General features: G+C 37.7%; 1 protein-coding gene across 4 annotated transcripts in view; it reads right to left on the bottom strand.

Annotated features, from left to right (window-relative positions):
• The window catches only part of INPP4B (inositol polyphosphate-4-phosphatase type II B), a 332,198-nt gene that overhangs the window by 174,890 nt on the left and 130,477 nt on the right, over positions 1-26,831 (bottom strand). For all 4 annotated transcript variants that reach the window (XM_026866972.1, XM_026866970.1, XM_026866969.1 and 1 more), the window contains 2 exons: positions 26,000-26,044; positions 1,382-1,500 (listed from right to left, as the gene is read on the bottom strand). In XM_026866972.1, the coding sequence (XP_026722773.1) occupies positions 1,382-1,500; positions 26,000-26,044 (164 nt within the window). The remainder of the gene's footprint in view (positions 1-1,381; positions 1,501-25,999; positions 26,045-26,831) is intronic.

Genomic DNA, 26,831 nt, shown 5'->3' with positions numbered 1-26,831 from the left:
GTTTAGTTTAAATGAACTAAATGTATAACTTACATACACACAAAAAGTGAGATCCTCATTAAGTCCCAATAAAAGGTCTACAGAGATGCTATAGAGACTCCCTGTATTACAATAAGGTTACTGATTTGTGGGGAGGGGATTACAATATCCCTCTTAGGCGATAGTGGAGTAAGATAATGTTTGATTATACTTAATTTCCAAATATTACCAGACTTGTATCCTTAAATTTTCTATTAGGCAAAATGAAGGATTTTGCATGATAAATGTAATTTCTCTTGAAGAAACTAACTTTTCTGTGCCCCTGACTTCCCTTCCCCCAAAGCTGGAGTATGAAGCTGAAAGCCTTGACACAAAAAATTCAGGAATTTATTCAGATCTAGGACATTGTGTTGGGAAATGCATCAACTTCTATTTTAAAAATTTTAAAAATAAAAATAAAAAAATCTATTCCATCTTATGCACGACATCATTCCAGACAGTCTACAATGAAACGTCCTGATCAGATACAAGATATTTGAATTAAGCAGTTTCAGGATGGCTGGTGGCTGAAACCATAACAATTTAATTAGTAGTTGGTTGAAAATGATCACACAAAGGGGTCGTTAAATATTCTCATTGTGTGTAACAGTTAAAACAAGCCTTTGGCAAAAATGTGCGTGTTTACAATAAGACTTCCCTGTTCTCACTGAGTCTTCTTCAGTAAGTTAAGCTAGTTACACCTACATTTCCAGCTCACGCTCAATTTTCTCTGTGAACCATTTCTGCCGTTTCTGACCCTGATGCTTACAGGGCAAAGAGAAGACTAGCAAAGCAGCCTCAGACAACTTTTGCTGTAATATGTGATGCAAGTTACTAATTATTTTATACAGTCACAGACCTTACGTACACACACTCTTATCCCTAATTATAGAAGTAAGCTAATACTTTTCAAATTGCAAAAGCATCAACTTTCCAATGGAAAAAAATACAAGAAACAGGACTAAAAAAAACCATATAATACACCCACGTTCTTCTGTAACTTAAAAATACTTTACAAACTCACTGTACTCTTAATTTAGATTTACTTTGCATTGCCTTGTCCTTTCACTAGAGTAACTATTCCCTGTTTCCTTCTAGACCTCCGTCAGGAGAATCGGAGTATTCTCTGTGCCTCTACTTGAAACAACAGAGCTTTCATGAAAAGCCAAGTTCATTTCTAAGTGTTTATCCTGGTGAACAGCCAAAAGCTACAGAACACTCTTAGGTATGCTTTACTAACTGCCAGAGTGTGCTTGTCTTACCTAAGAGTACGCACTAACTTGTTTTATTTCTCATTCACTTTCTAAGCAAGAAATGAACAATTCATTAATCAACACGTTAATTGAATAAGCAAGACTCTCACCTCCACGATTTCAGTGCTTGAATACCTCGTCAAAATGTGCTCTGCTGGGTGTACCACCGAGACTTGTATAAACGTATTCAGCTTCCGATCACGGGTAGCAGCCACTAGATCCTTGCATGCTGGAGATGGTACAAAACAGAAATAGAATACTCAAAAGAAAACTCTGGGAAAACGCTGTCACAGGCACAGGACAAAGCAGACTACACTCCGGCTCCAGATTAAATCTCCAGAGACAAGCCGATTAACAGAGGAAGTCCCTTGGAAGTAACTTACAGAAATAGGAAGTCACATGCTGCAGAACTGAACTGAGATTTCGTTTCCACTAAAAATACTTGCAGCTTCTGCAAAGCTCCCTGCCAGAGGCTCATCAGCTCCAGTATATGAATGTGCATGCGCATACACACACACTTACACACACGGCAATAGTAGGTAATTTTACATAAGCACTCATTTAATTTGCCACAAAATCTCTCTTACTAGCCTGATTTGATCATCTCCTGTCTGACAATTTTCACAGTACGTGACCATTCTAAACCAGTTAAATGCTATCGGTGATTAGGTTACTTTTTATAGTCTGATACTTTATGAAATTTTAGTAGAATTAATCGGGTAAAAATCTACATACCTAAAAGGAGACAGCAAAATAACCAATTCTTTTATCAGTGACTGGCACATAAATGAAAATAATAATTGTATTCTGATATACAACGTAATTATTAAAACTCATTCTACCTACTAAATATAGGGAGTTCTTGTTTAATAATTCATGTTTATCCTGGGCTCACAGTCATGTAAGGTGACTGGGTTCGCTCTTTACACTAACACACCTCATACCTTCTCACCAAAAGGATGAAAGCAGAAAGAAAGAAAGAAAGAAAGAAAGACAGAAAGAAAGAAAGACAGAAAGACAGACAGAAAGACAGACAGACAGACAGAAAGACAGACAGACAGACAGACAGACAGACAGACAGACAGAAAGACAGAAAGACAGACAGAAAGACAGACAGAAAGACAGACAGAAAGACAGACAGAAAGACAGACAGAAAGACAGACAGACAGACAGACAGAAAGACAGAAAGACAGAAAGACAGAAAGACAGAAAGACAGAAAGACAGAAAGACAGAAAGACAGAAAGACAGAAAGACAGAAAGACAGAAAGACAGAAAGACAGAAAGACAGAAAGACAGAAAGACAGAAAGACAGAAAGACAGAAAGACAGAAAGACAGAAAGACAGAAAGACAGAAAGACAGAAAGACAGAAAGACAGAAAGACAGAAAGACAGAAAGACAGAAAGACAGAAAGACAGAAAGACAGAAAGACAGAAAGACAGAAAGACAGAAAGACAGAAAGACAGAAAGACAGAAAGACAGAAAGACAGAAAGACAGAAAGACAGAAAGACAGAAAGACAGAAAGACAGAAAGACAGAAAGACAGAAAGACAGAAAGACAGAAAGACAGAAAGACAGAAAGACAGAAAGACAGAAAGACAGAAAGACAGAAAGACAGAAAGACAGAAAGACAGAAAGACAGAAAGACAGAAAGACAGAAAGACAGAAAGACAGAAAGACAGAAAGACAGAAAGACAGAAAGACAGAAAGACAGAAAGACAGAAAGACAGAAAGACAGAAAGACAGAAAGACAGAAAGACAGAAAGAAAGAAAGACAGAAAGAAAGAAAGAGGAAAGAAACAAATGCACCATTAGCTGCTTTGCAGAAGGGAGGTGGACTAATGGGGCATGCATCGCCTCAAAAGCAAAACCCACACACCTTACATTCTTCAATAAGGAATATGCAATAGTGGGCAGTGTGATAGGATCTACCCGGTGCTTTCTGCAGTGCATCAAGTAGGCTGGGACTTTAGAAGCCTAAGAAAAGAAGAAAAGCAAAGCAAAGCCTACTGTTTCAGAGAGGCTAACTGTAAAGAAAGAGCTGAGGACATTTCCTAGGAGTCACTGCCAACCGGGAGCTTCCTCAAGTGCAGCTGACCTTTAATGTTTTAAAAGGTGAGTCAGATTATCCTCACAGCAAGCAAACCTGGTCTGATGAGAAGCCAAAGCAAGGAAAGCTCCAATACATACAAAAGGCCAACTCAGTTTGGTTTATACTTTATTTTTTCTTTGGGCTTGGACCTGCTGCTTGAGAAAATAAAGGCAAAGTTGGCAAGTTTTTTTACCGCTCTTCCATAACAGTTAAAAGGCAACAAGGAAGCAATTAAATTTAACCTTCACAGAATGTTTTGAAGTTTTTGCTTTAGCCTGAATTGCCAGTGAAATTTCTTGGTAGACAGTCTCAAACTGCCACTATCAGAGTTTTTTGTTAAAAGTGGAACAAGAATCCGTTTGTGTATGGTGAGGTCTTTATGAAACAGCTGATACGACAGCACCAGACTCGAATAGCAAGTTGCCAACAATTCCTTGTTGCTAAGGCTCACCACATTACTGAAATTAACTCTAAATATTAGCACTACTTGATATGACCTGAAGAATTATATGAGTAGATTTACTGAAAAGTGGTTACCAAAGCAGAAAAGGTTGGGCAGATACCACCTGTTTGACCTATATCCTCTCTAAAGCTGACCACAGATGCCATATTAGATCACTGAAATCTCCAGATACAGCCATTTCCCCCTGCAAAACCTGATCTTAAGCCACCACCCAATCTCTAAACGTTCCACTCTATAATCATGTTTTTAGAATACAGCATAGTAAAGCACAGTTTCAGAGGACTGGCAAGGGAGCTCACGTTCACTACCAGAAGCTGAAACACTGACAGATATAGTCAAATTTTTCACCCCTGCCACAAAGGAAGGCTAGCCAGCTCACAATTCAACAGACCTCCAAAGATGACAGGAATACACCAGAAATGAGGAGCAGAAAGAGACAGAAACCTGGGAAAAACAAAAATAAATCCCCAGGTCATCAGTGACTCTGGCAGGAGCTCTTTTAAAAAGTACTAGTGCATGATGAATAGAGGAAAATCCCCCATAAATAACAGCCTGATTTAACTTGTGGTGTGTCTCAAATAACTAGATGAGACTAATTCTTTTAGCAGCAAGAGCACAGACTTTTATCCTACTGATAAACTTTTAACAAGAGGAAGAAGATTTGCACTAAGTGGTCACCACCTTGGTGTTTCAGTGATAGTAGGGCAATCCAGTCATTAGATCATTTTCCTGTAAAAAGGCATCTTAGCAAAATGATCTTGAATGTCACTGGGTAGAGATGACGTGAAGATAATTCATCTGCATATCCCCAGTGGGGAAGATCAGCACAAAGTATCAGAGCTCTTCGGGAGATCCCAGTGCAGAAGGATAAATGAAATAAAATGAAACCTGCATTTACTTTGATGACAGAGTTATTTGTCTCTATTGTGACATTGGGCTGCTGCTGTTGACAACTGCCCTTTCAGTCATAGAGAATATTCAATAAGATTGTTGCTGACAGTAAACTGAAGATCTGGTGTGACAGAGAATTTGTCAGTTTGAGCCACAGTGCATCACTTCCCTTAAAGACAGTCTAACTAAAATGTTTAACGAAACCTAAGGACTAGTTTTAAGCTGATGCCGAAGAATAGGAGAAGTTTGTTATTTACTGTTCGCAGCCTGGCAAGTCCCACAGCCCCACACTGCATTATTGCCCCTCAAACTATTTTATCACAGAAGATCTTAGGTCTTCTCAAAGAAACAGTCACCACTCTTTGGACAAAGTGAAACATTACATGGTTGCAAAAGTCAAATACCAGCTATATGTTATGTATTTAAACACATCTGTTGGGCATCAACATACTACTCAAAGAGAAACTGATGAAAATATAAACATGAAAGGCATGCTAAGGCTCTTAGATGCAAATTTTACACAGTGAAAGTAAGTACCAACATCAATGCACTTTCCATCATAACCTATGTCCAAGCAGACCACATAATCGGTCATATTACTTTTCAATACTATGCTTGAATTAATTCTGGAAAAACTCATCAACAAAACTCAGTGAAATGAAGCAACGGCTTGTACTTACATGCCAAAAGTATATGAATCTACTCTTTGTGACTGTTGACTCAGTGTGTAAAAGCCTGAGTCATCCATTCCCCTGGTGATCCCCATCTCTGCTAAACCTATCAGAGTACAGTGAATGTTTAAGGGAGAACTGCATTAGGAACAACTTATGCTTTTATTTCAACAAAGAAAAAAGTTAAGGCGGCAGGAAGAAACAACTCCCCTACATATTAAGCAAAGAAAAAGAAGGAAAGAAAGCAAAGTAATCACTACGTGTTGGGCAAGATGAAAGGCTGCAAGGAAAAAGAATTGCTCTAAAATACATTTACAAATATTAACATATTTTACAAAATGCCGTAGCCTACGTATAAAATTCTTACCATTTAAAATGCCTTAAACCAGGTAACATTTAATCAGTGTAATCCTTCAACACTTACTTTCTAAATAAAAGCAAAGACAATATTGTTGTTTCATTTCCATTACTATTGTTGTTCTGCTACTAAAACTATACTATCCTTAGATGAATCACAGTAAACAAGTGCTCCTTCTCTGTCAGTCATGCCTGTGCGTTCCCCCATACATTCCAGTACCACTATGATGCACATAAATCACGTGAGCCGTAAACGCAAACCACACAAGTAGATGTTTGATTCTCAAGTCCTGCCACATTTAATATTTCATTGTTCTCTATGCTGCACTAACATGCTGGCTGTGCTCTTCATCCTATGTGTGCGTGTGTGTGCAAGTAAAGACAAGGGGAGAGAAAGACTGGTTACTGTTTTCTCAAAACTGGGCTATGCTGTAAACGCAGCAGAATCTTGCTTCATAGCTTCAGTGACCAATTCATAGGATCAGGGATAATTTTCTGAAAGTGTTAACTGTATGGAGGAACAGAGCACAGGAAGACTAAAAAATCCCAATGACTATATAATAATAAAAAGGGGGAAAACAAACAAAACAAAACAGAAGTTAGTCTGGAAATTCATTATAGGTCTTCCCTGAAACTATAATAATTCTGACCAGGTGTTCAGCACTGCTCCGAGCACTAAACCCACTGGAGGCAAAAGAAATTAATCTGGCTGAGAACGAGGGAGATGCAGCATCTCCCAGAACTGAAAAAGATCTAGTACCTGGAACAAATGACATGGGCAGAGGGACCGAAAGACATCCTCAGCTCAGAGTTCACAGTGGTGTTTGGGAAGGAAGCCAAGGTCTAACCCAAAAATTGGGAAATGGCCTTGAAATGGCAGTGTTTATTTTTGTTCGCAGGGGAAATTACAGCCCATTGGTGAATGTCTTCCCAGACTATGAATTCACACAATGAATGTATTCGCCTACCTGGCAATTTGCAAGGTAGATTTTTCTCTAATCGGTGACAGAAACATCATTTCCCACAGCTTCATTCCTTTACATTTTCCAAACCAAAACAGATTTCAAGGGGCTGGCAAGGGATGGGAATTAACCACCATACCCTGTTTTCTCCAGGGCATGCTATTTTGTGTGCTCTCAAAACAGAACAAAAAATTAGTAGTATCTGAAGATGGGAAAAGCCTGTGTGTATCTCTCATATATATACGCGAACATAATGTTCAAAATTTTTTTTCATTTCAGTGGCATCGCAGCAGCATTATTATCCCAAAGCAACTTAGTTTATAAATAATAATGTACAGTCTGTCTTGATGGAGTAATTAACTGAGGTGCAGCTATTCCTTAGTGGTAAAAGGACATGTTAACTAAGAGAACACTACATTCAGACCTGTGCTATATGCAGAACACTAAACAGTACACAGCTTGCTTTCCTCCACCCTGGGGGAGTGTTGAGGAGGGTAGGGAGTCATCAGAGAAGAAAATGCGCATCACCACTGCTTCTGCCTGTGCTGAACACACAGTGCTAACCAAGCTTGCTGAGAACACCTTCAGTCAGGCACACATAAAGGCTTAGGATAATCCAACTTTGGAACATACAGGAAACCTTTAGGCATACTTTTGAATTAGGAGTGCAAATGAAACTGCGAAAGGTTTGAGAACAGGACAGCGGTGTGCTCTCTGCATGGCAAAATATGTTTGAAAGCAAATGAGAGAAATGTTTGAGGACTGGTATTAAGCACAGAACAGTGTTAATGAGCACCCCTCCAGCTAGTGCTCCATAATAAATATTATTGTTTTATTATAAATAGTACTAATCGGTTGTCCCATTCATGTGTCAGCAGGAATGGCTGAGTTTGCTGGTGGGTAAAGAAAACCGCTACCCAGGGACCAAAAGAACAGAGAAGTTACTCCCACAACAATTTGCAATGTGGACTTCCGATAAAATTCACTGTATGACACTAAATATCAAAGGATGCAGCCACAGAAATGATAATATCCACATTATCACAAAATGAGGGCACAGGCATGTAGTCAGGGAATGTATTATGAAAAACACTCATTAACAGTAGCAACTAAAACAGATGCTCAGACTTGGGTAAACTGCGACAAAAACAATCTCTACAGAACAGAAGACTATATTTGGATCACATATACACATAAGTAAAGATTCACTGATTTTTTACATAAGAAAAGGTCCAAGATCACTGTTCCTGTCTCAGGGGATGAGAGGTTTGTACTTATATATATATATATATATATATATATATATATGTATATGTATGTATATATATATATATATATATATATGAAATGCATATCTGTTCTCCAGAACGTACAGCTGGTTGCTAAAGTAACCTAGTTATATCTCAGGGAAATGGACATATATAATACAGTTAGTGTCCTTCAGGGGATGCCTGTAATTAATGATGGAAGGAAAATTTCTACCAACAGTCCAAGGAGAAAGAGATGACAGGGAAATCTTACCAGATGAAGCATAAAGATAGATATCTATGACATCTCTACAAATACAGGTATGGGGAGAAAAACTCACAAACACCACCAATACCCACTGTAAGTAATATATCAATATGTTGTCCACGAAAACATCAATCATTACTCACTTAATTTGCAGATAAAAGGATGTGATTATTTAGGATTCATTGAAATAAGATATATGAGTGCTGCTTGGGGAAAACGTTGTATGTTGATGGAGGGCAGGGATAAGTGATCGTGCACAGGAGTTGAAATGCCAGCTGCACGCATCACCCTATTCGCATATGAAGTGACAAATCTGGTTATAATTACCACTGTGAAAATCAGAAGTGACCTATTTCAGAGTAAGTTCTGCTCACCCTGGGTTTTGCAGCGCTGAAGAAATTCTGGGGTTTGTGTCTTGTGTGTTTTACCAAAAGCCTCATGCTGGACTAGAGCGCTTTCAAATTGCATCCTTCTGCTTTCTCCAAGAAGGTAAAATAAATGCAAATGCTTAGACTGTAACTTTGCATTGCCATTACCAGAAGCAGTAATAGCCATTTCCTGAGCATGGGTTTGAATTCTTCTGACATGTTAGAACAGGCCTATTTCATATTGCTGCTTTGCTATTCAGCCTGGACAACCCCAGTTATTTATAGAGTTTAAGTATGATAGATGCAAGAGACTCAGGAAAGTGGCTGATCGGATCAAGGCATAGCTCACAAGCATCATATTTCCCCTGCAGAAGTGAACACATTGTTACACGTGTTAACCATCCATTCAGTGCAATTTACATTTTGGTAGAGAATTAACCCCCTGCTAACATTAGATGATCCATTCCAGCACATTCACTGCTAACAATCATGCTTCTCCAGCTTTATTTACAATTGTGTGTAAGTGAATTCCACCACCTCTGTGCTCTAGACTTGAAGTACACAATGGCAACGAGGTCATGGACGTGAATTTCTAGCTCTGCTGACAACAGCTGGCTCCTTCTGTTATGAAAAAACTTGCTCATGATCAATATTTTTAAACTCCTTTAATTTTTGAAACTACATCTGAGAATGTGTCTCTATCTTTTTCATGTAGTGTTATGTTTAGTTATAAAAATGTAATTCTTCCAAAAAAGACTGTATTTCCTTACTGAGCACACCACGCCTCTAACAGCACAGAGAACTGTTTTACTGAGATGGTGCAGTAGGCTAGTGACAGCATAGCAGAGCTCTTGCTGTTGCTCTAGATTCTCAATTAGCCTCTTTACCTTCTGTCCAAAACTACTCTACTCATGGTACTGCCTGTTATTGTTATTTATGCTCTGAACTGAAGGTGAGGCAATGTTCTCTGGCAAGAGAAATGAGGGAAGAAGCTAAAAAAAAACCCAAACCAATCAAACCCCTTGAAGTCTTAGAAAAACTTGCTATATGTTACTATACTCCAAAATATTAGAATGGATTTTGATATTGCTATTCCAAGGTTGTAATTAATTTTGGTACTATTGGTATTCTAGAATAGCATTGAGACCTTAAATCTCCTGGAAACAGAGCTAAATACCAGTTCCCCCTTCACCTTTTCCTAATATTGTCCAATCAAGTATCTAATAAAGATGTAAACTTGCTGTAATTTCTTTCAGAGATTTCTCACTATCCCAAAAATAGAGTGGTTACAAGTTTAAATATCAGCTGAAAAATTAGAATAGCAAATGGTACACAGATTTCCTTTTTTCCTTTGAGTTTTTCTTTATACTATAAAAGCTCACTGCAAATATCTAGAACCTGTAACAATTTGTTTCAGATTTTATAAATATATTCTGCTGGTTCCTCATCGTCCATCTCTTCAGAAATAAAATAAACGTACAAAAATATATCAGCAATACCACAAGAAGATGAGAAGAAACGAAAGCGCCAAGTCTTTCTCAAAGTGTTCGGTCTGCCACATCTGATTTTGTTTATTATAACAGCATATATTGCTTCCTTTGACATCAGCATTTATACACTGCTATACCAGTTGTCAAGTGAAGCATTACATGGTTTTGATCCCCAGTGTGCAGTATTACTTTACAACACTGTAAATATGTAAGGAACATTCAGCTGTTGCTTAGCCTTACTCCAAATCCATGACATCATATACATCTTCACAAAACATATTTTCAGGCTTGGTGAGGAAAGAGGCTTCCCTTACAAAACAAAGGAAGGCCATCAAGCAACACAGAGCCCAGCAACCGCAGCAGACAACAAGCTTCAGAAAGAACTCTAAAGAACCCGAAATGTTTTAGGGTGCTCCTTCACTGCTGAAGAGCTACTTTGAGCAGCTCTAAGTGGGCTACTCCGGATTATGGGTAGAAGTCCAGCTACAGGAGCTCAGAACTCAGTAGGGAGCAATCCACCCTGCTTCGTTGGCATGTTGCACAGCCTGGATAAGACTTCAGGGTCCCACAAGGATGTTGCTGTTACCACTCAAGCTAGCTGATGTTAACATTGACCTGAGTACATCTAAACAATAGTGAAATTTTAGAGCCTGCAATAAGGATGTCCCTTTCACATAAACTTCTCTGGAGCCAGCTCTCTAGTTAATTATAAACTAATTCACTATGTGACCATAGCCTGGTTCTTCATAGGATACTGATAATGAATAAAACTCTTAATTTCTTCTTTAAGTGAGAATGTTACATAGCGAAGGCATCGTGACAAAGTTGCCAGAAGAAAATGCAGTAGGAAGCTATATTAACAATAGTAACCCACAAAAGACTGACAACAGTTAGACTTACAAGTAAAGCTATTGTTTGCAAGCTATGTCTAACTGAGCATCCTTTAAGATTCATTTGTCTGAAAAGATTTGTGTCCCTTCCTTTACAGATGCCAAGGATGGAGCCTCCATTGCAGTGAAGGGTGAGGAAACCATGTTGTTGATTGATTTCACAAAGATTCCTAAAAAAACCCAACACCCAATGAAGCATGGCAGAAAAATTTGAGCACTGGTACTCTTCATCTGTAGTGCTCAAATGAGACAGAACATGGCCTTTTAAAAAAGTAGGGCATGTATTACTGAGCTGTATGATTGTGCTGGTTTGTTGTGTCCCCACTCTGCCCTCTCTTCTGTGCTGGGATGTTAAACACTAGCCTGATCCACAGCTGGTTCTCCTTGCATAGGTGCTGTCAAGTGTTGAAAATCACTATCGAATCTGTCTATGAAGAGAGTCCTCTACAGAAAATACAAATCAAAGCACTAGTCTCCCCAGTATGCCAGAGGCCATCTTTTAGCAAAACAAAAAACATGCTCTTTGACAAGTCTAAAAGGAAGCCAGACTAAAACATACTTCAAGGTCAAATAAGAACAAGACGCACTTTTAATCAAAAGAGAAAAGAGTTTCTGTAAGAACAATCACTTTTAGCCTTGTAATGATTAAATTTCCTAGTCAGGAATGCATGATAAATGCTATGTAATCTGCATGCAAGCTGTAGTTAAAAGGAGAAGACATTCTAATATAAGTAGGACTTGTCTGAAAAAGGTGGTAATTCTGCATTAATACCTAAATTAGAGATCCAAGTAAGAGACAATGCTTTACTCCTCAGGGGGTTTTGAAACAGCCATTCTGACAAATACTTTTAGATTGCTTCAGTTATTTCCGTGAGATAGCAAAGTATAATCTCTTCATAAGGAAAAAATACATATATATTTGTATGTTTTCACAGAGTACAGAAATAATAAAAGCTCACAGATCAGGGCTGTGTCAGAGAGGAAGTTTCAGGGAATCCACCTTCCAGGAGCATTTTACACCCATATTGTGAAGAAATGACCTTTACTCCTAACTTCTCCAAAATGTATGTCTTAGCCATGAGAACTCTGCTGGTACAGACAAACGGTCTTTAAAAACGTGTCATTTTACATTAATATTTTTAAAGCAGCATATACATTTGTATTTCCACTTTCTTCAAAATCAGCACTGAGCTCACCTCCTCAGAAGTACTGGCCTGGAATTATTACTCTAAATCGTTAACTCACAGATTCACAAAGGTCTGTACCTTGTATTTTGAGACAGATCTAAAATAGGGAGAAATTATGAACTTCTACAGTGCAGCAGAGCCCAGCATACTGCATGCTAAACCAGAAAGTTGGTCCCTATACTATAAATAGACTGTCATTTCCAGCAGGAGTTTCTTCCAAGGTGAAAAACTGCTATTTACATGTTACAATACTGTTTGAAACTGCCTTAGTTTTGATGTGTTGATATATGTAAAGACACAGTTGACTTCCCAGAGAAATAATTTTAAATTATTTCAACTCCTCTGTACAAAGAAATATTAGTTAAGGATTAAAGGGGAAAAAAAAAAAAAAAAAAAAGGAAAGAAAAAAAAAAATAAATCTTTCATTTGTCTCTGGCAGATTTGAGATTTAAATCCAGAATGATCTAGGTAGTGCTGCTCTTCATCTCAATGGGAGCACATTCAGATCCCAAAGTTGAAAATGGTGCTAGCCCATTTTAGTTTTTTAAGCAGGTCATTTACAATCCTATAGCCAACAATCCTCAGCTTAAGTGTGAAGAATTCTGGTCTTCAAAGAATGCTAAAACCAAATTCTTCTTAACTCATCATAATGAAATTCTGTACTCATTCAATCTCAAAGAAGTCAATCTTAAATGCAACTGGATTTTAGATTAAATTGTCAGCTTTAACTTGTTTTTAACATTTGAACTATATTTCACAAGACAGTCAGAATTTTATTTTAATTTAGTTCATTTCATTTCATTTCAGCTTCATGTTCCACATAACAGGGAAAAAAGCACACTAAAAATATGATTAATCACAACCATTAAAATGTCCTTAACTGTACTAGAAACTTTATTATCCACAGAAGGTAGGGGTAAAACAATGAAGGAAAGCATTCTTAAGCATTTAGTTTGTTTTCAGCAAAGCCCTTCCAAGCACCTCAGGTAGGTCTGCTTGTCATGCTGTGGAATTTTGTGGTGCTACATTTAGGAAAATTCCATTTTTTTCAGGGCCTGCAGGGGAATCTCATTTTCAAGTCAAATCTCACCGCAGGACATGCATTTCAAAACTTCCAAAAATAAGTACATCTATAAGTAATGTGTTCAAAAGGGGAGGATGACTTCAGTCCTCTATTAATTAAATGTTTTTCTTTTTATGGAACTTCTGTTGCACATAAGAGGATAAGAGAAAAAGTCCACTGGGAAACATTTTATAACATGAAAGTATTACTACAGTTATTTCTATAGGCATATTTAGAGATGTATTTAATAACTACCATCATTTGAAAGACAAATGTTAAAGCAGTGCAGTATCATTAGAGTCAAAAAAGTTAAGAGCTATAATGCTTTGAATTACTTAAAAATGTTTCAGTTAATATATAATTGGCTTAAGAAAACAGAATTGTTTCATGTCTGTTTAGTCATTACTATTCTGTGCAAGAAGCATGAACTACATGAATACTGTAAACAACTTGCTTTTTGTATCCCAAATGATCTATACTCTTTTGGAATTATAAGATGACTTTCTCTTCAAGGAGAAAGACACACGAGGAAAGAATTTAAGGAATTCTCCAGACAATTCCTGAAGTGTCTTACACGCTGGGCTAAAGGTTAGAAAAGACCAACTGCAAAAAGTGACTTTAAAAAGTCAAGTGTAGACTCACAAAAAAAGACAGAGATGGCCACAAGCGGGTTTTAAACAACTCTAAGTCTCCACACACCTACTACCTAGCTTTAGAGGTATTTAAAATCTCCAGGTATAGCAGCTTTCAGCTGTAAGAGGTCCCTGCATGCCTACAGGCTGGCTTCTGGGCACTGCCCGATCGATCGCCTCAGCCGTGACAATGCTGAGCAGCTCCCAGCCACCTCTGTCCCATCCAGATTTGCAAACCACACACCTATCTTGACGGTCTCAGGCTGGCAGGCAGTGGCAGGACACAGCTGGTAGTCCACACTCTGCAAAAACATCACTGCTGATTTCCTTCACAACAGACCCAGCGGGACGGCTGAAGGAGAAATGGTGCCAGTGCCCCTTTTAATTCAGTAGAGCACTGGACCAGAAAGAGGTCAGATACAGGGCAGATCCACAGGTTTATCATCCTGACCCCCTTTAACACAGCAGCTACAAACCACAAAAAGTTGCCAGTTATTACACAAGAGAGTGCATACAAGCAGGCACTCAAGTCTTCTTCTTGAAGCAGGCCCACCTTGATTTATAAACAGGAATAATTACTGGCAGCAGCTTTAGAGGGGACAAAAGGTAACCTGAAAGGTAATTACTATATTTTATATATATTATTTCACATTCACCTGTCACTGAATTTGGGTCACTGTCCACGGTTGCTCCAGAACTCAGGTCCACCCCTCTGGAAAATGAGCATTAGTCATCCACAGCTTGTTTTGTCTTTGACCTAAATTCTTTTATGTGTGGAGAAAGGGGGAAGAGTTTCAACTAAGAGCGTACATTTAAATTTTATTCCTGGCCAATGCCACTGCTGCAAATATATATTCAGTAAACCTTCTACTTTAAGCTTACATTTTACAAGGATTCCCACTAGTAAGTATTCCCTGTGAGAATATAGAGAAAAAAACCAAAATTTTGCATTCAAATGTGCACAAAAAAACCCATAGAAATGAGCACCGATATTATCCCAGGCCAAGAGCATTCACAAAACTTTAATTCCGTATTTGCTCGACTCTCTCCAGTCCGAACTTGTTCTTTGCCCAAAAAGCAAGGCAATTCAGGTTGCTGTTATATCCCTATGTGAGGCACACTAAACACACCATAAAGGATTTAATAACAATGCAAGAGTGGAAGTTCCCTAAAACTGCTCAAGTCCACATAGTTGGCAACAATTTTAAACACTCTAATTCCAATATAATTATGAGGAATTATTTAGAGAACCTGAAGAATTTCTAGTTCAAGGCAACAGATACCTTAGTATCAACATATGGTACAGAATGTGACAAGAGTCCATTGCAAACCAATCACTAACAGCAAGCTTTAAGAAGCTTTAAAAATCCTACTGGAAAATTACATGACAAATCCCTGCCACGTAAATCACAGAATCAGTCTTGAGCTTATCGAGTCCAACTGTCTGCCCAGTCAGAGTCAGCTTCAGCAGGTTGTCCAGGATTGCGTCCAGTTGGGTTTCAACCATCTTCAAGGACGGAGACTTCACAACCTTCCCAGGTCATCTGTGCCAATGTTTGACCACCCTCACAGTAGAAAAGTCTGTGTGGGAGTGGTTGTGTTCTGACTGTGTGTGTTTAACTTAAGTCCACATTCTCTCGGTCTTTTGCTGGGCATAACTGTAAAGAGTCTGGCTCCCTCACCTTCATTCTCTCCCACCAGGTATTTAGACACATGGGTAAGATCCCCTACAAGCCTTCTCTTCTCCAGGCTAAGCAGTCTGAGCTCTCTCAGCCTCTCCTCATATGAAGGATGCTCCAATTCCTTAATAATTTCCACTCCTTTAATCATAAATGTTACTTTTGGCATCCCAGCTGACTCTGTACAATAATTCAAAAAAACAAGCTATTTCTTGTACCTGCCTAGAAGAAATCCCAAGACTGTAATGGGCACTGAACAGCAGCAGAAAAAAATAAATAAATTATTTCAGCCACTGAAGCACAAAAGCAGAAATACTAAAAATAGCTCTTAAGCAAACTTAGTGGTATACACAATTTCAGGTAGAAATAACGTTTACAATTTTTAATGCTACCAGACAATGCAGTTTGATGAAAAAAGCCCCTCTACCAGGAGAAACAGTATAGTTTTAAAGGATTTATGAAAATGTATTTATTCTTCGTAATGAAGCTGTGGAGAAGACTAACAACTCTATTGCTGAAAACATTCTGCAGACACCGTGTGCCCTCTAAGCCTCCCTGACAACAGCATGAGTAAGGAATTTTAAATTAAAAAAAAAAAAAAAAAAAATCAATTACATCCTGAATAATTAAAATGTCAGCTTCCTGGACAGTAGGGAAAGGTAGGAAGAAGGCAGAAGTGCCAGGACTGCCATCCAAATCTCTGTTGCAGGTAAGGAAGTCTTACAGAGCTTTCTATAAGAACAAAAGAATAACTCATCCTTATTTGGCTTGTTGCTCTCTGTGTATAAATGTCTGCAATAGAAATGACTCTCAATATGAATCTAAATAGTCCTCTTCATTCAGACCATATTTCTGGCTCCACAGAGGAATAAGTCACGGACTTATTATGTATCAGGTAAGCACAAAGCCATCAAGGTCATGTAAGAGCTGTACCTGTGGGCATGCTGGTCATGCAATGGGAGAGTGGGCTCAGTGCCAGTCTCATCTGGGAAGATGCTGCCCATAAAAACTCCTTCCACATCACAGAGAACTGCTAGATAAGCCATTGTTCTTCCCAGCTCAGCCACTGAGCTCACACCTACCTCTGGCACTCACCGTATTCCACTGCTCTGGCACCTGAAAGACTAAAGGTTTAGTAGGCTACACACCTGCATACACAAAAACACACACACCCCACCCCCCAAATCAAGTCTCATAGTACGAGATCTAAGAGACCTCCATGGGAGGCATCCTAGGGAATCTGAAGAGACTCATTTGAGAGAATGAGGTTCAAAAATTTAAGTGCTAAATGTACGTATGTTGGAAAGACAAATAGGAGAAAGTATATACAGTAGGAGGTGTATTTTGGGGGGAAAGCAGGAAGATAAAAATAATGAGGAAAAAAGAGAAGCAGTGTGTGCTAAAAATAACTCCTCTCTAACTTAATGATTTTTAATCCCACGTTCCTATGAACTAACTTATAAATACCCTGGAAACAAAAGTTTTCCATTCCATTAGAATAATTTTAAAGTTTCTCTCACATTCACCAAAACACCCAATACTTCAGAAGCCAAGCATTATGCTTGTAAAAATACTAAAGGACAAATTAATGTACCTACTGAGTTTGGGGTTGGGTTTTTTTAGTATCTATGTGAGAAAAATTAATGAAACAGCCCAGTTTTGACAGAATTGCATTAACTCTCTACCTGCATCTATAAATTTTTAAGTAACTCTGGAACATTTTTCCTAAGTAACTTTCAATAAGCCTTACAAGTTATCATAAAGGGTTTTGATTGCTTTAAGTATTTTACCTCAAAAACTAGAATTAGTTCAGTCAAAGCAGCCTGAGTGCTGTTACCGGCAAGGAATGAGGTAGATGAACATACTAAGGCTGAGCTGTTGTCATTAATCTGGTTCCAGTATCTAACACCCAAACTCTCAGAAAGCATCCCAGTTTTCAGCATAGACACAACCTTGTACCTTTGAAATTTTGGATAGAAGGAACTCTGCAAATATGAGACAACATATATATATATGAAGTCTAGGAGAAAAATGTGAAATGGACATAAAAGTACAATTTTCAATATCAAGAATAAACTTATTTTACTAAGAAGCCTAGCAATTTTATTTCTTTAAGATTTGAAAAAGAAAGGTCCTTCCTAATCTTACCCTCCTTTTCCACTGGCCTTGTAAATGCAGCAGTTTGCCAGTTCTGACAGGATTTCAGGATTTGTACATTTCTGACAGAATTTAATCCTATTATCTGCTGCATCGCTCCAGAACTAAGATGATAAGACCCTGTTTCTCAGAATGGTTAAATTCCAAAAAATCCTTTCAACTGTTAAATAGCTTTTCAAACCCGGGTATTTACAAACTCCTCTCTAAACAGATTAGCCACAGCTATTCAAAATTTATCTCTAGATAAGTGTTTACATCAAAACATGTGAGAGTTGCTGGGAGAATCTTTATTCTGTTAAGATTTAAGTTTCCCTTAGTCACAGCCCTAATTTACACACATTTGTATTTAAAAGGCTGTCATTAATTTTCTCATGGCAGTTCAAATACAATTTTTTTTTTCTTAAAAGCAAAAGTGTCCAGAAACAGAAGATACTAAAATCTCATAGAACAGAATGGAAGAAAACTCCTTGAAACCCAGCTTGCACCTGGGTTTACTAATATTGATACCCCAAAACATACTCATGTTACTTAATACTCACATCAGTACATCAATGGATTCCTGTAACTCCATCATACTGGAATATGCTCAATCAGTAATAACTTACTCCCTCATGCTGGTTCATCATGTGCTCCGGCCCACTTCAGAGCAAATAAGCATCCCTGCATTTAATGAGCTCACTGTGGTGACTAACTGCTACATAGCATGGTGTAATATAGAATTTTTATCTTTATAACCTACACAGAAATTGAATTTACACAAGTCAAAGCTGCTTAATGAATATCATTAAGTAGCAATGGATGTCAACAAGTTGAAAATATTTCTATGACTACTTCTATCATGAATTACTTTTTACTGACACAGAAACTAAGTAGATAACTCACAGTTAACAATGAATAATGCTATGCTAGATATAATGGGTTGTCAGCAATGAAACACGTTTTCATATATATGAAATACATACATAGAGCAGCGCCCTGATTTTGGCTGGGATAGAGCTAATTTTCCTCCTAGTAGCTAGTATAGCACTTTGTTTTGGATTTAGGATGAGAAACTATTGATAAACACAGGTGGGGGTTAGTTACTGCTGAGCAAAGCTTACGCAGAGTCAAGTCCTTTTCTGCCTCTCACCCCACCCCACTGCACCAGCAAGGGGGCTGAGAGGGGAGGCACAATGATTTGGGAAGGGGATGCAGTTGGGACAGCTGACCCCAACTAACCAAAGAGATATTCCATCCCAGATGGCATCATTCTCAGCATACAAAGCTGTGGAAGAAGAAGGAAGGGGAGATGTTTGGGGTGATGGCATTTGTCTTCCCAAGTTACTGTTATGTGTGAGGGAGCCCTGCAGTCCTGGTGATGGGGAAGCACCTGCCTGCCCATGAGAAGTGGGGCATGAATTCCTTACAGATACCTGTATTACTCTATATATGGAGATATAGATATTCTACAAATAAATATATTTTATCTGTAAAGTATATTATATTATAGAGAGAATTTTTCAGATTCTCTCAATGTGCTGGAAGCAGGCAGAACACTAACTGAACATCTCCCAAAGTTTCATTACTGGGGATTTTTGAGTCTCTGCATATTCAGCGATACAATTAGTACAGATTAATATTTAAGGTTCGTGACAGCATGCTACTTCTCTAGCTGCAATGCAAATGAAGACAATTCCTGCCCTAAGGGATTGAAGGATAGATTTCTAAAATCACAGTAGTGCCTACAGACACAGATTTTAAAAATCTGGCCTAATTCTCTAGAACTCAAACCCAGCATATCTGGAAAAAACTAACAAGGATATGAGTTTTTTTGAAAGGACTCTGGTTTTGAGCTTTTTGGTGTTTCCCCCCCCCTCATTTTGTGTTGGTTTTTTTTTTTTTTCAAAATTTTTTCCCTGCATATATAACACATTCTTAAAAGAGGCTTTTATACAGTGAACACTGTACGTTAGCAAACCATGATGGTGTAATACATTCTGTATAAAGTGAGGCAGAATATAATGAATTAATTTGAAAAGACAAATAGAGAATGCAGGCTGACACTATCAAATGGAATGAGACAACCTTCTGCAAGACACATGCTGAATATGCTCATAACAGAAGTCATACAAGACTAAGAGAAGCTAAAATTTTAAAGGAAAAAACATACCAAAACATTCCCTTTGTATTATTAATTACTTCAGTAGTGGCATAACAACTATTTTACTACATAAAAATTGACTAAAATTACTAAGTCATAACAGTAATATCTGGACTGTTTTGGCCATACCACTGAAAAAGACAGTCCTTTTCTCTGACAGGATATGTAGCATGGAAAATTCAGGAGTGATGCTTTACTTTTATAGGGGTGTACAATGATGAAGGAGCAGAGCTTCAGGAAGCCGTCTATAAAAACAAGTTACTTTCAGTTTGGAAAGGTCTATGACAGAACCCCAAAAAACTTCTCAACAGATAAAACACTGTGGGAGGAGAGGTGGATAAGGAAGAATGTAGAGTCTTGGCAAATCCATCCACAAATCACTTCTCAGCATTGTTCACGTAATGTCTGCATATAATGAAAGCTTACTATGATCACCCCAGAATGCAGAAGCACAGTGAGGAGAGCTCACTCTCCTCAGGGGTCACCAATTCAATATCACTCAACTCTAGGTAATCCCCATTATCAATTTGCTCCATATGTGGGACCCTGTTCCACCATCAAACTCTGCCAAAAGACAGATAACAGTATGACATGAAAGGTGATAGGCATTCACTACCTTAGGACACTTTTGGGAGGTAGTTTCACTTGTTGCACTGAAAGCAACTAAACAATGGCTCAAGTCCACCTGCATAAAGTGAAGGGAAAAAGGAAACTCCTCTAGGACTTAGTTCAAAAACATGACAAGTCCTAAATCAAACCCACTCAAAACATGCCAACACAGTCTATTACACCGGGCTTGAAACTGCTACCTCTTTGGAAGGATCCTTTCTGTCAAAAAAAGTTCATCCTAGCAACATACAATTGCTAAGAATAAAATGCATTTACAGCATCTTATGATACAGTGCAAAAGTCTCAAAACAGGCAGAAGACCAATAAAGAGTTCCCAGAGGAAAAAAGACCATTCTTCCCTATCACGATACCTTTTCTACTTCCTTAATTTCATCTGTCCAATTTAACTTGTCTTTTGTCTAATTTTTGTTGTGGTTGGGAAGAAACAGCGTCAAATAGAAATCAATAAAACAAGGCAAAATACCCGACTAGCTAGTTTGGTGGAAGATTCAATTTCTGTGGGATCAGAACAAATTAATGTAAAATTTGACAAACTGTTTCAACAGAAAAAAGGGTGAAATTTAAAAGTAAAATTTTAAAAAGCCCAAACTCAACCTTCCTTTTTATATTTTTCCTAATATTGTTCCTAACATGGTCAACACAACCTTTTTTGAGAGATAAACACCCTTCAGCATAAAGTGACACTTCCACTTTGATTCATAGAGAAATTTTTAAATCTACACAAAAGTGTGATGATAGCTTTTCTGTTGTGTTTTTTGGTTTTTTTTTTTTTTTTTTTTTTTTTTTTTTTTTTGGCTGACTCAACAAAGTATCAGTTATTCACCACCTGTAATGTGATGAAGCAGAAGGATAACTGAGTTAAATGGGAAAATTCTGCTAGGATCAGGACTCTGACTCCAAGTTTGTGGTATGGATAAATATAGTATTTCTCCTTATCACTCTTCTAGGAACAGCTGGTGCTGAAAAAGCTCCTGATTATATTTCAGAATTGGAAAAATCATTTAGTCATGGGCTTTGAGCACCATCAATGTACCATTTAGGTTCACTACGTAGAGTTAAATCAGCTTCAAAACCTTTTCCAAGGGATGCCATCACACTATTACTCTAGGAAAAATAAGACTGTGAACAATAAAATATTCTGCATTCACAGGTAGACATCTCTAGTATCAACACGCTATTTGGTTAATGAAAAAAATACCTTAAAGATTTTAAATTTTAATTCTTTCAACTACTTGCTGAAGTTTTCTATCACTTGTGCGCTATTTAATGTGTTTTTGTAAAAGGACATAACTTGAAAAGTACCTAGAGGTTATGCAACAGTAAGACAGTCCAAACTTCAGTGTCCTAACATACTTTCCAAGAAATTGAAAGCTTTTGGAGATGCCAGACAGGTGCTTTCATTAAAATTAGTACCTGACTATGCCTACAACATGTGCAGAGACATTCCTTCCTATTCAGTTATCTAGATTATTATACTACACCCACAGTTGAAATATCCTTTGCTCTCTCTTCACAAGTCTAATCATTTACACAAATTCAAACACACTAGAATGTGTCAAAATTAATTCTACTGGGCACTGAGAGAGCAAACAACTTTCCTTTTAGACTACTTTTTCAAATGTATTTCTCCGTAACAACATCACATTCATTACTCTGTTGTGTTTGAGCAGTTTGACTACCAACTGTGCCTTCTGCCCTGATCCCTCATTTTACTGATTATTGAGTTTTCTTGTGGTGCTTTGTCAGGTCATCATCAAGTAAATGTAAATATATTTAGAGGTGCAAGCTCTTTAAAACTTCACAACAGTGTTCACCAGTACGCACAGTATATAATTTATTTCCCATACTTCAGCTAAGTTCACATATCACAAACACTTACACTGAAATCAATGTGAAGTCAGGAACCTGCACCATATTTACTTAGATCTAGGACTCAAGGGCTGGGATATTTTAAAGAAGCAACCAAGAATGGTAACTCCAAAACTAACATGTATAAAAGAACTAACCCGGTCCACTTCAAAGTCCTAGGAAAGATTCTTATCAGCTTCACTGTTTGCTAGATTAGTTTGTTAATTTATACCCAGGATCTGTTTTTATTCCTTTTTCTCTGTTTCTCCTCTCTACTCAGCACTCTGCACATACTGACGTGCTACCTTCTAGTGCTTCATAAAACAGCATGCAGAACAGAATGACTTGAAAAGCCGAACAACAAATCAAGTTTGAAAAGTAAAGCTTCCCCACAGTTACAAGGTTCAAAACCCAGCCATACTTCCCAAGAGTCCTCAAGAATATAAATATCAAAAATCTTACTCTAAAGGAAACTCTGACTCCAAAATAAGGAATCTTACAAGGTCGGGTACACTCCAAGAGATGTTGAGTGTTTTGCAGTGAAAACCTATAATTCAAGAAGAGTTTTATTGTTCGCTTTAACCTCAAAAAAACCCCCCAAACCAACCCACCAAACAAAAAAACCCTACAAATTTTACAGAAAATTAAAATATAAAGAAGGCAATATTTTGGATACTCTATAAAACAATTTCCAGAGTGTAATGGATACAGAATGCAGCAAGTTAGCAATCACAACAGAATACAAGCCCCAAGCAAGACTTAAAAAAAAATTATTTCAAAATTTAGTTATCAGAACTTCAAATGTTGAAGATCAGTATTTAGATATACTATCCCTAAATAAAACTTATATATTAGGCAGCATCCACATGTTATTAAAAAGATATATTCTGTCTTAGTTACTGGAGAGTTCAATTTCTGAGTTTTATTTATTGACCAACTAGTGACAGAAGAGTTACAATACATAATTATGAGATATCTGACAATTATTTTTAATATAGTTAAAAACGTGTATATACCTACCAATATAAGCAAATGTCTATTGCATATATATATATATATGCACTATTTAACTATTTACTATTGTTTATATAACGCTCATGAAAAAAAAATAGATATAAGCCATTCTTTCAGAGCTAGAGACCAGCTTTATATGTTATTAACTGTTAGATTTGCTTTCCAAATTCTAAATGCTAAAGACCAGACTAATCAAGTTGAAACATCTCTACAGAGTCCTAAGATTCGGTTACCTAAGTTAGGCACATATTGCACCAGTGTGTTTCCTTGCAGCAAATCTCTCTCATCCCTGCTTGCCATGCTTTGAGTTATCTCTCAGAGAACTCTTTAAAGTCCTTGATTAGCTAAAGCTAATTGCCAAGTCTTTAATTTGAGAGGAACCAAGCCTTCAAAACATGCGATCAGCCAACTGGCAACCCTGGGCTGCCAGCAGCCCAGGGGCACCTATCGGGCTCAGCATGTTTCCCGGATGCACAGAGCAGCCTGCCAGAGTGCGAGTCCCTTCTAGCCCTACCAGTAACCAGGGGAACAGCACAGACAGCATCTTGAGCAGCTGCCCTTGCGAGAGGTATCTCAGCTGGCTGGTTGGACCAAACAGCACATGCTTCCTTCCTGGATAAATTGTCCCTGTCTCGCTTATTAGCAAGAGGCATCCTATGAGTACACCTATGAGTATCCCAGTGGTGGTGAGCGGCATGGCTGGAGCTAGGAAGCATGTGTATGTTGGCATTCCAGTAACAAGGATAACTGTGATGATAAAATTGAAGTCTTCTGTGGATCACCCAGTCACTGAAGGTGGATAACCCTCATGTAAACGTGTTATGCTTAAACTTTTAGTATTATTTTTGATCAAGACACGAAGAATCAGCTTTACATAGCTGCCTACGCTGCCAGATACCCCTGACTTAAGACACTGGCCAGAAATACCACTCAAAACCCAAAGGTTTACGCTGTTACTCTTATGTGTTACTTGAGCAGCAGCAGAAGTCAATGTATAAGATCACTCACAGCGCTGCAAGGACTCAATCAATAATGCTGCAGAACAAACCACAAAACGTAAATTCCCACTAGAAACAACCAAACACAAAATACAAATACTGACACCATGAGTGAACAGAGCTCCATCCAGCATGAGCCTGGACAAGTCTGAAAATGGCTCTACATTGTTTTTACACTTCTGCCTGCTGGGGCACATTTATCACTGAAAACAACTTCTCCTGAAGTACAGCTCATCTAATTTGCAGTCACCACCTGTAGCACCTTTCCCCGATCCTACACCACACCAGGGCCATTCTGGGAGTTTGTTATCACTGGAGCATAACAATGACTAGCTATGCCAAATACAACAGTCAAATCACCTATAAAATGCATATAGGAAGGCACAGAAAAGTTAAAATTGCTCTTAATAATTATTATAGAATGGCAATTCCTCAACAGAGAACTAGGCCTTTCTTCCATGCCAACATTTAACAATATCAGCAGAAATAGTCCCCATGGAAAAAAAAAATACTTGACAAAGTTTTTGTAATGCTATAAATGTCTAGGTTTTAAAAGGCAAATAGGTAAAGCTACCCAGATATAATTAAGGGAAACTAAAAAAGATTGTATCAGACAGAACCACATCCAGCTTTGTGGTATCAGCTGTTAAAGCAGCATAGTTGCAGCAGCACACAAGCCAAGTGTAACCCAGTTCAAAGGACAGGGTCAGAAAGCAGGCCACTCATGACAGAATGAGAGGGGCAAGAACCTCCAGGAATGTCACTGATGCCATCTTGCTTGCTGTGCTGTGGGGTTTCAGATGGAGATTTGTTTGTAGATATTATAATTTAAAATTCTCCAAATAGCGCAGTTTGATTTTTATATAAACACCCCTCTTACAAATGTCTCTATTTCCCTATGTGTGCAATAGATGCTTTAAAGTGTTTCTATCAGAGTAAATGTAACAGATACTGAATAGCACTGAGTAAAAGTTTCTCAGTGTACAGCTGTACAACATGCGATGTATATTAGCAGGTTATATGAATGCAAAAATCATAACAAATTGGACAAGTTTTAGTCATTTCAGAATGCATGCAGCATATAGCCTTTAGCTTTTCTAAACAGCACCGTTTGGGCTGCAAATATTGTGCACCTTTATCTTGTATCACAAATAATAATCATTCAATTAGCTTGCTTGACTTACTGAGCAATCTTAATCATGCTGTATACCTCTGAATAACAAGGGAGGCTTGAGCTGAACGCCTCCTGAAACAAAGTTTGTACATTATACTAATATATAGTTCTCATACTAATTAATTATACTAAGTATAAAAAGGGGAAAATCAGATAAATGCTTCTATTGACTCCTCTACAAAATAGTAATCAATGGTTTTAAATAAGAGTTTGTCCTAAAGGTACAGTGCTTTTCTCTGAATAAGTAATATTTTATAAACAACATTCACAATGCTATTGGGCAAGCACCATAGCATTAGAGAACTCAAGAGATCTTTTACATTTCAGCCAATTAAGAATCTAAAGTCAGCGTTTCAAAGACATGCACAGGCACATCAACTACCTAAAGGAGCCAGCCTTGATCTGCCTTTTTAAAACAGGTAACATGTTACGTTGTATAACACTATACATACACACTCCACATGCACGCAGGCCATTGCAATTCCAGTAAGTCAAAATGGTGTCTTACCAAGACTGAACTCCAGCTTTGGCTCATTTGCAATTCTCTGAATACCTTTTAAGGTTAAAAAAAAAAAAAAATTAGCAATTCATTTTTATTTTAATGTCTAGCTTTTTAATACCTAGTAAAACTTCCACATGCCTAATCCATACCTCAAGCTATCTGCAGTTGCCACTGGAGTAACATTTTATGTTACAAACTTAGAGTGAAAGTGTCCTTTGCATAAAACACTTGCCTGACAAAGGCGACTACTGTTGAAGACGACTCCTTTCTTTTTAATAGAAACTTTCTGACACTGGGAAAGGAAATTAAGGAAAAAAAATCCTAACCTTTCGTGGATGGATACTCTTCGATCACAACTACTAACTATATATCTGTTTGAAAAATATTACATCTAACCACTTATTTTTAAATAGGTATGTCATCACATTGAAAATGGAAACAAAAACCATGTTCTGTGAAAGTGTGTCAATCAGGTTAATATAGTAAAACATATCACTACTATGTTACTGACATACATAGAAATCATAAAGCAATAAAACCAACTTCTTTTTGTTGGAAAATTGTACATGAGAAAAGGAATTCATCTGCTAAGGACAACAGAACATTTTAATTCCCTCCACTGTGAAATTATGTTCCAGTATATATTCTACTGAAAAGGACAATATTTTCTTATTGCACTAGGATAAAGGAGTGAACCAGAGAACTGCAACGAGAGAAACGTAGGAAGAATAGTTAAATAACAGTGAGTTGTTCACCCTCTGCAGGAAGTAATTGGATCACAGCTACAGTATCAATGAACCTTGTTGCAATTAAACTCTCTTGTTGACATTTATGTATT

This window comes from Athene cunicularia, unplaced genomic scaffold (genome assembly GCF_003259725.1).
Source record: "Athene cunicularia isolate RWA unplaced genomic scaffold, athCun1 SCF_1, whole genome shotgun sequence".
In the NCBI taxonomy this organism is placed as follows: Eukaryota; Metazoa; Chordata; class Aves; order Strigiformes; family Strigidae; genus Athene; species Athene cunicularia.
This window is presented reverse-complemented; position numbering and strand designations above follow the sequence as displayed.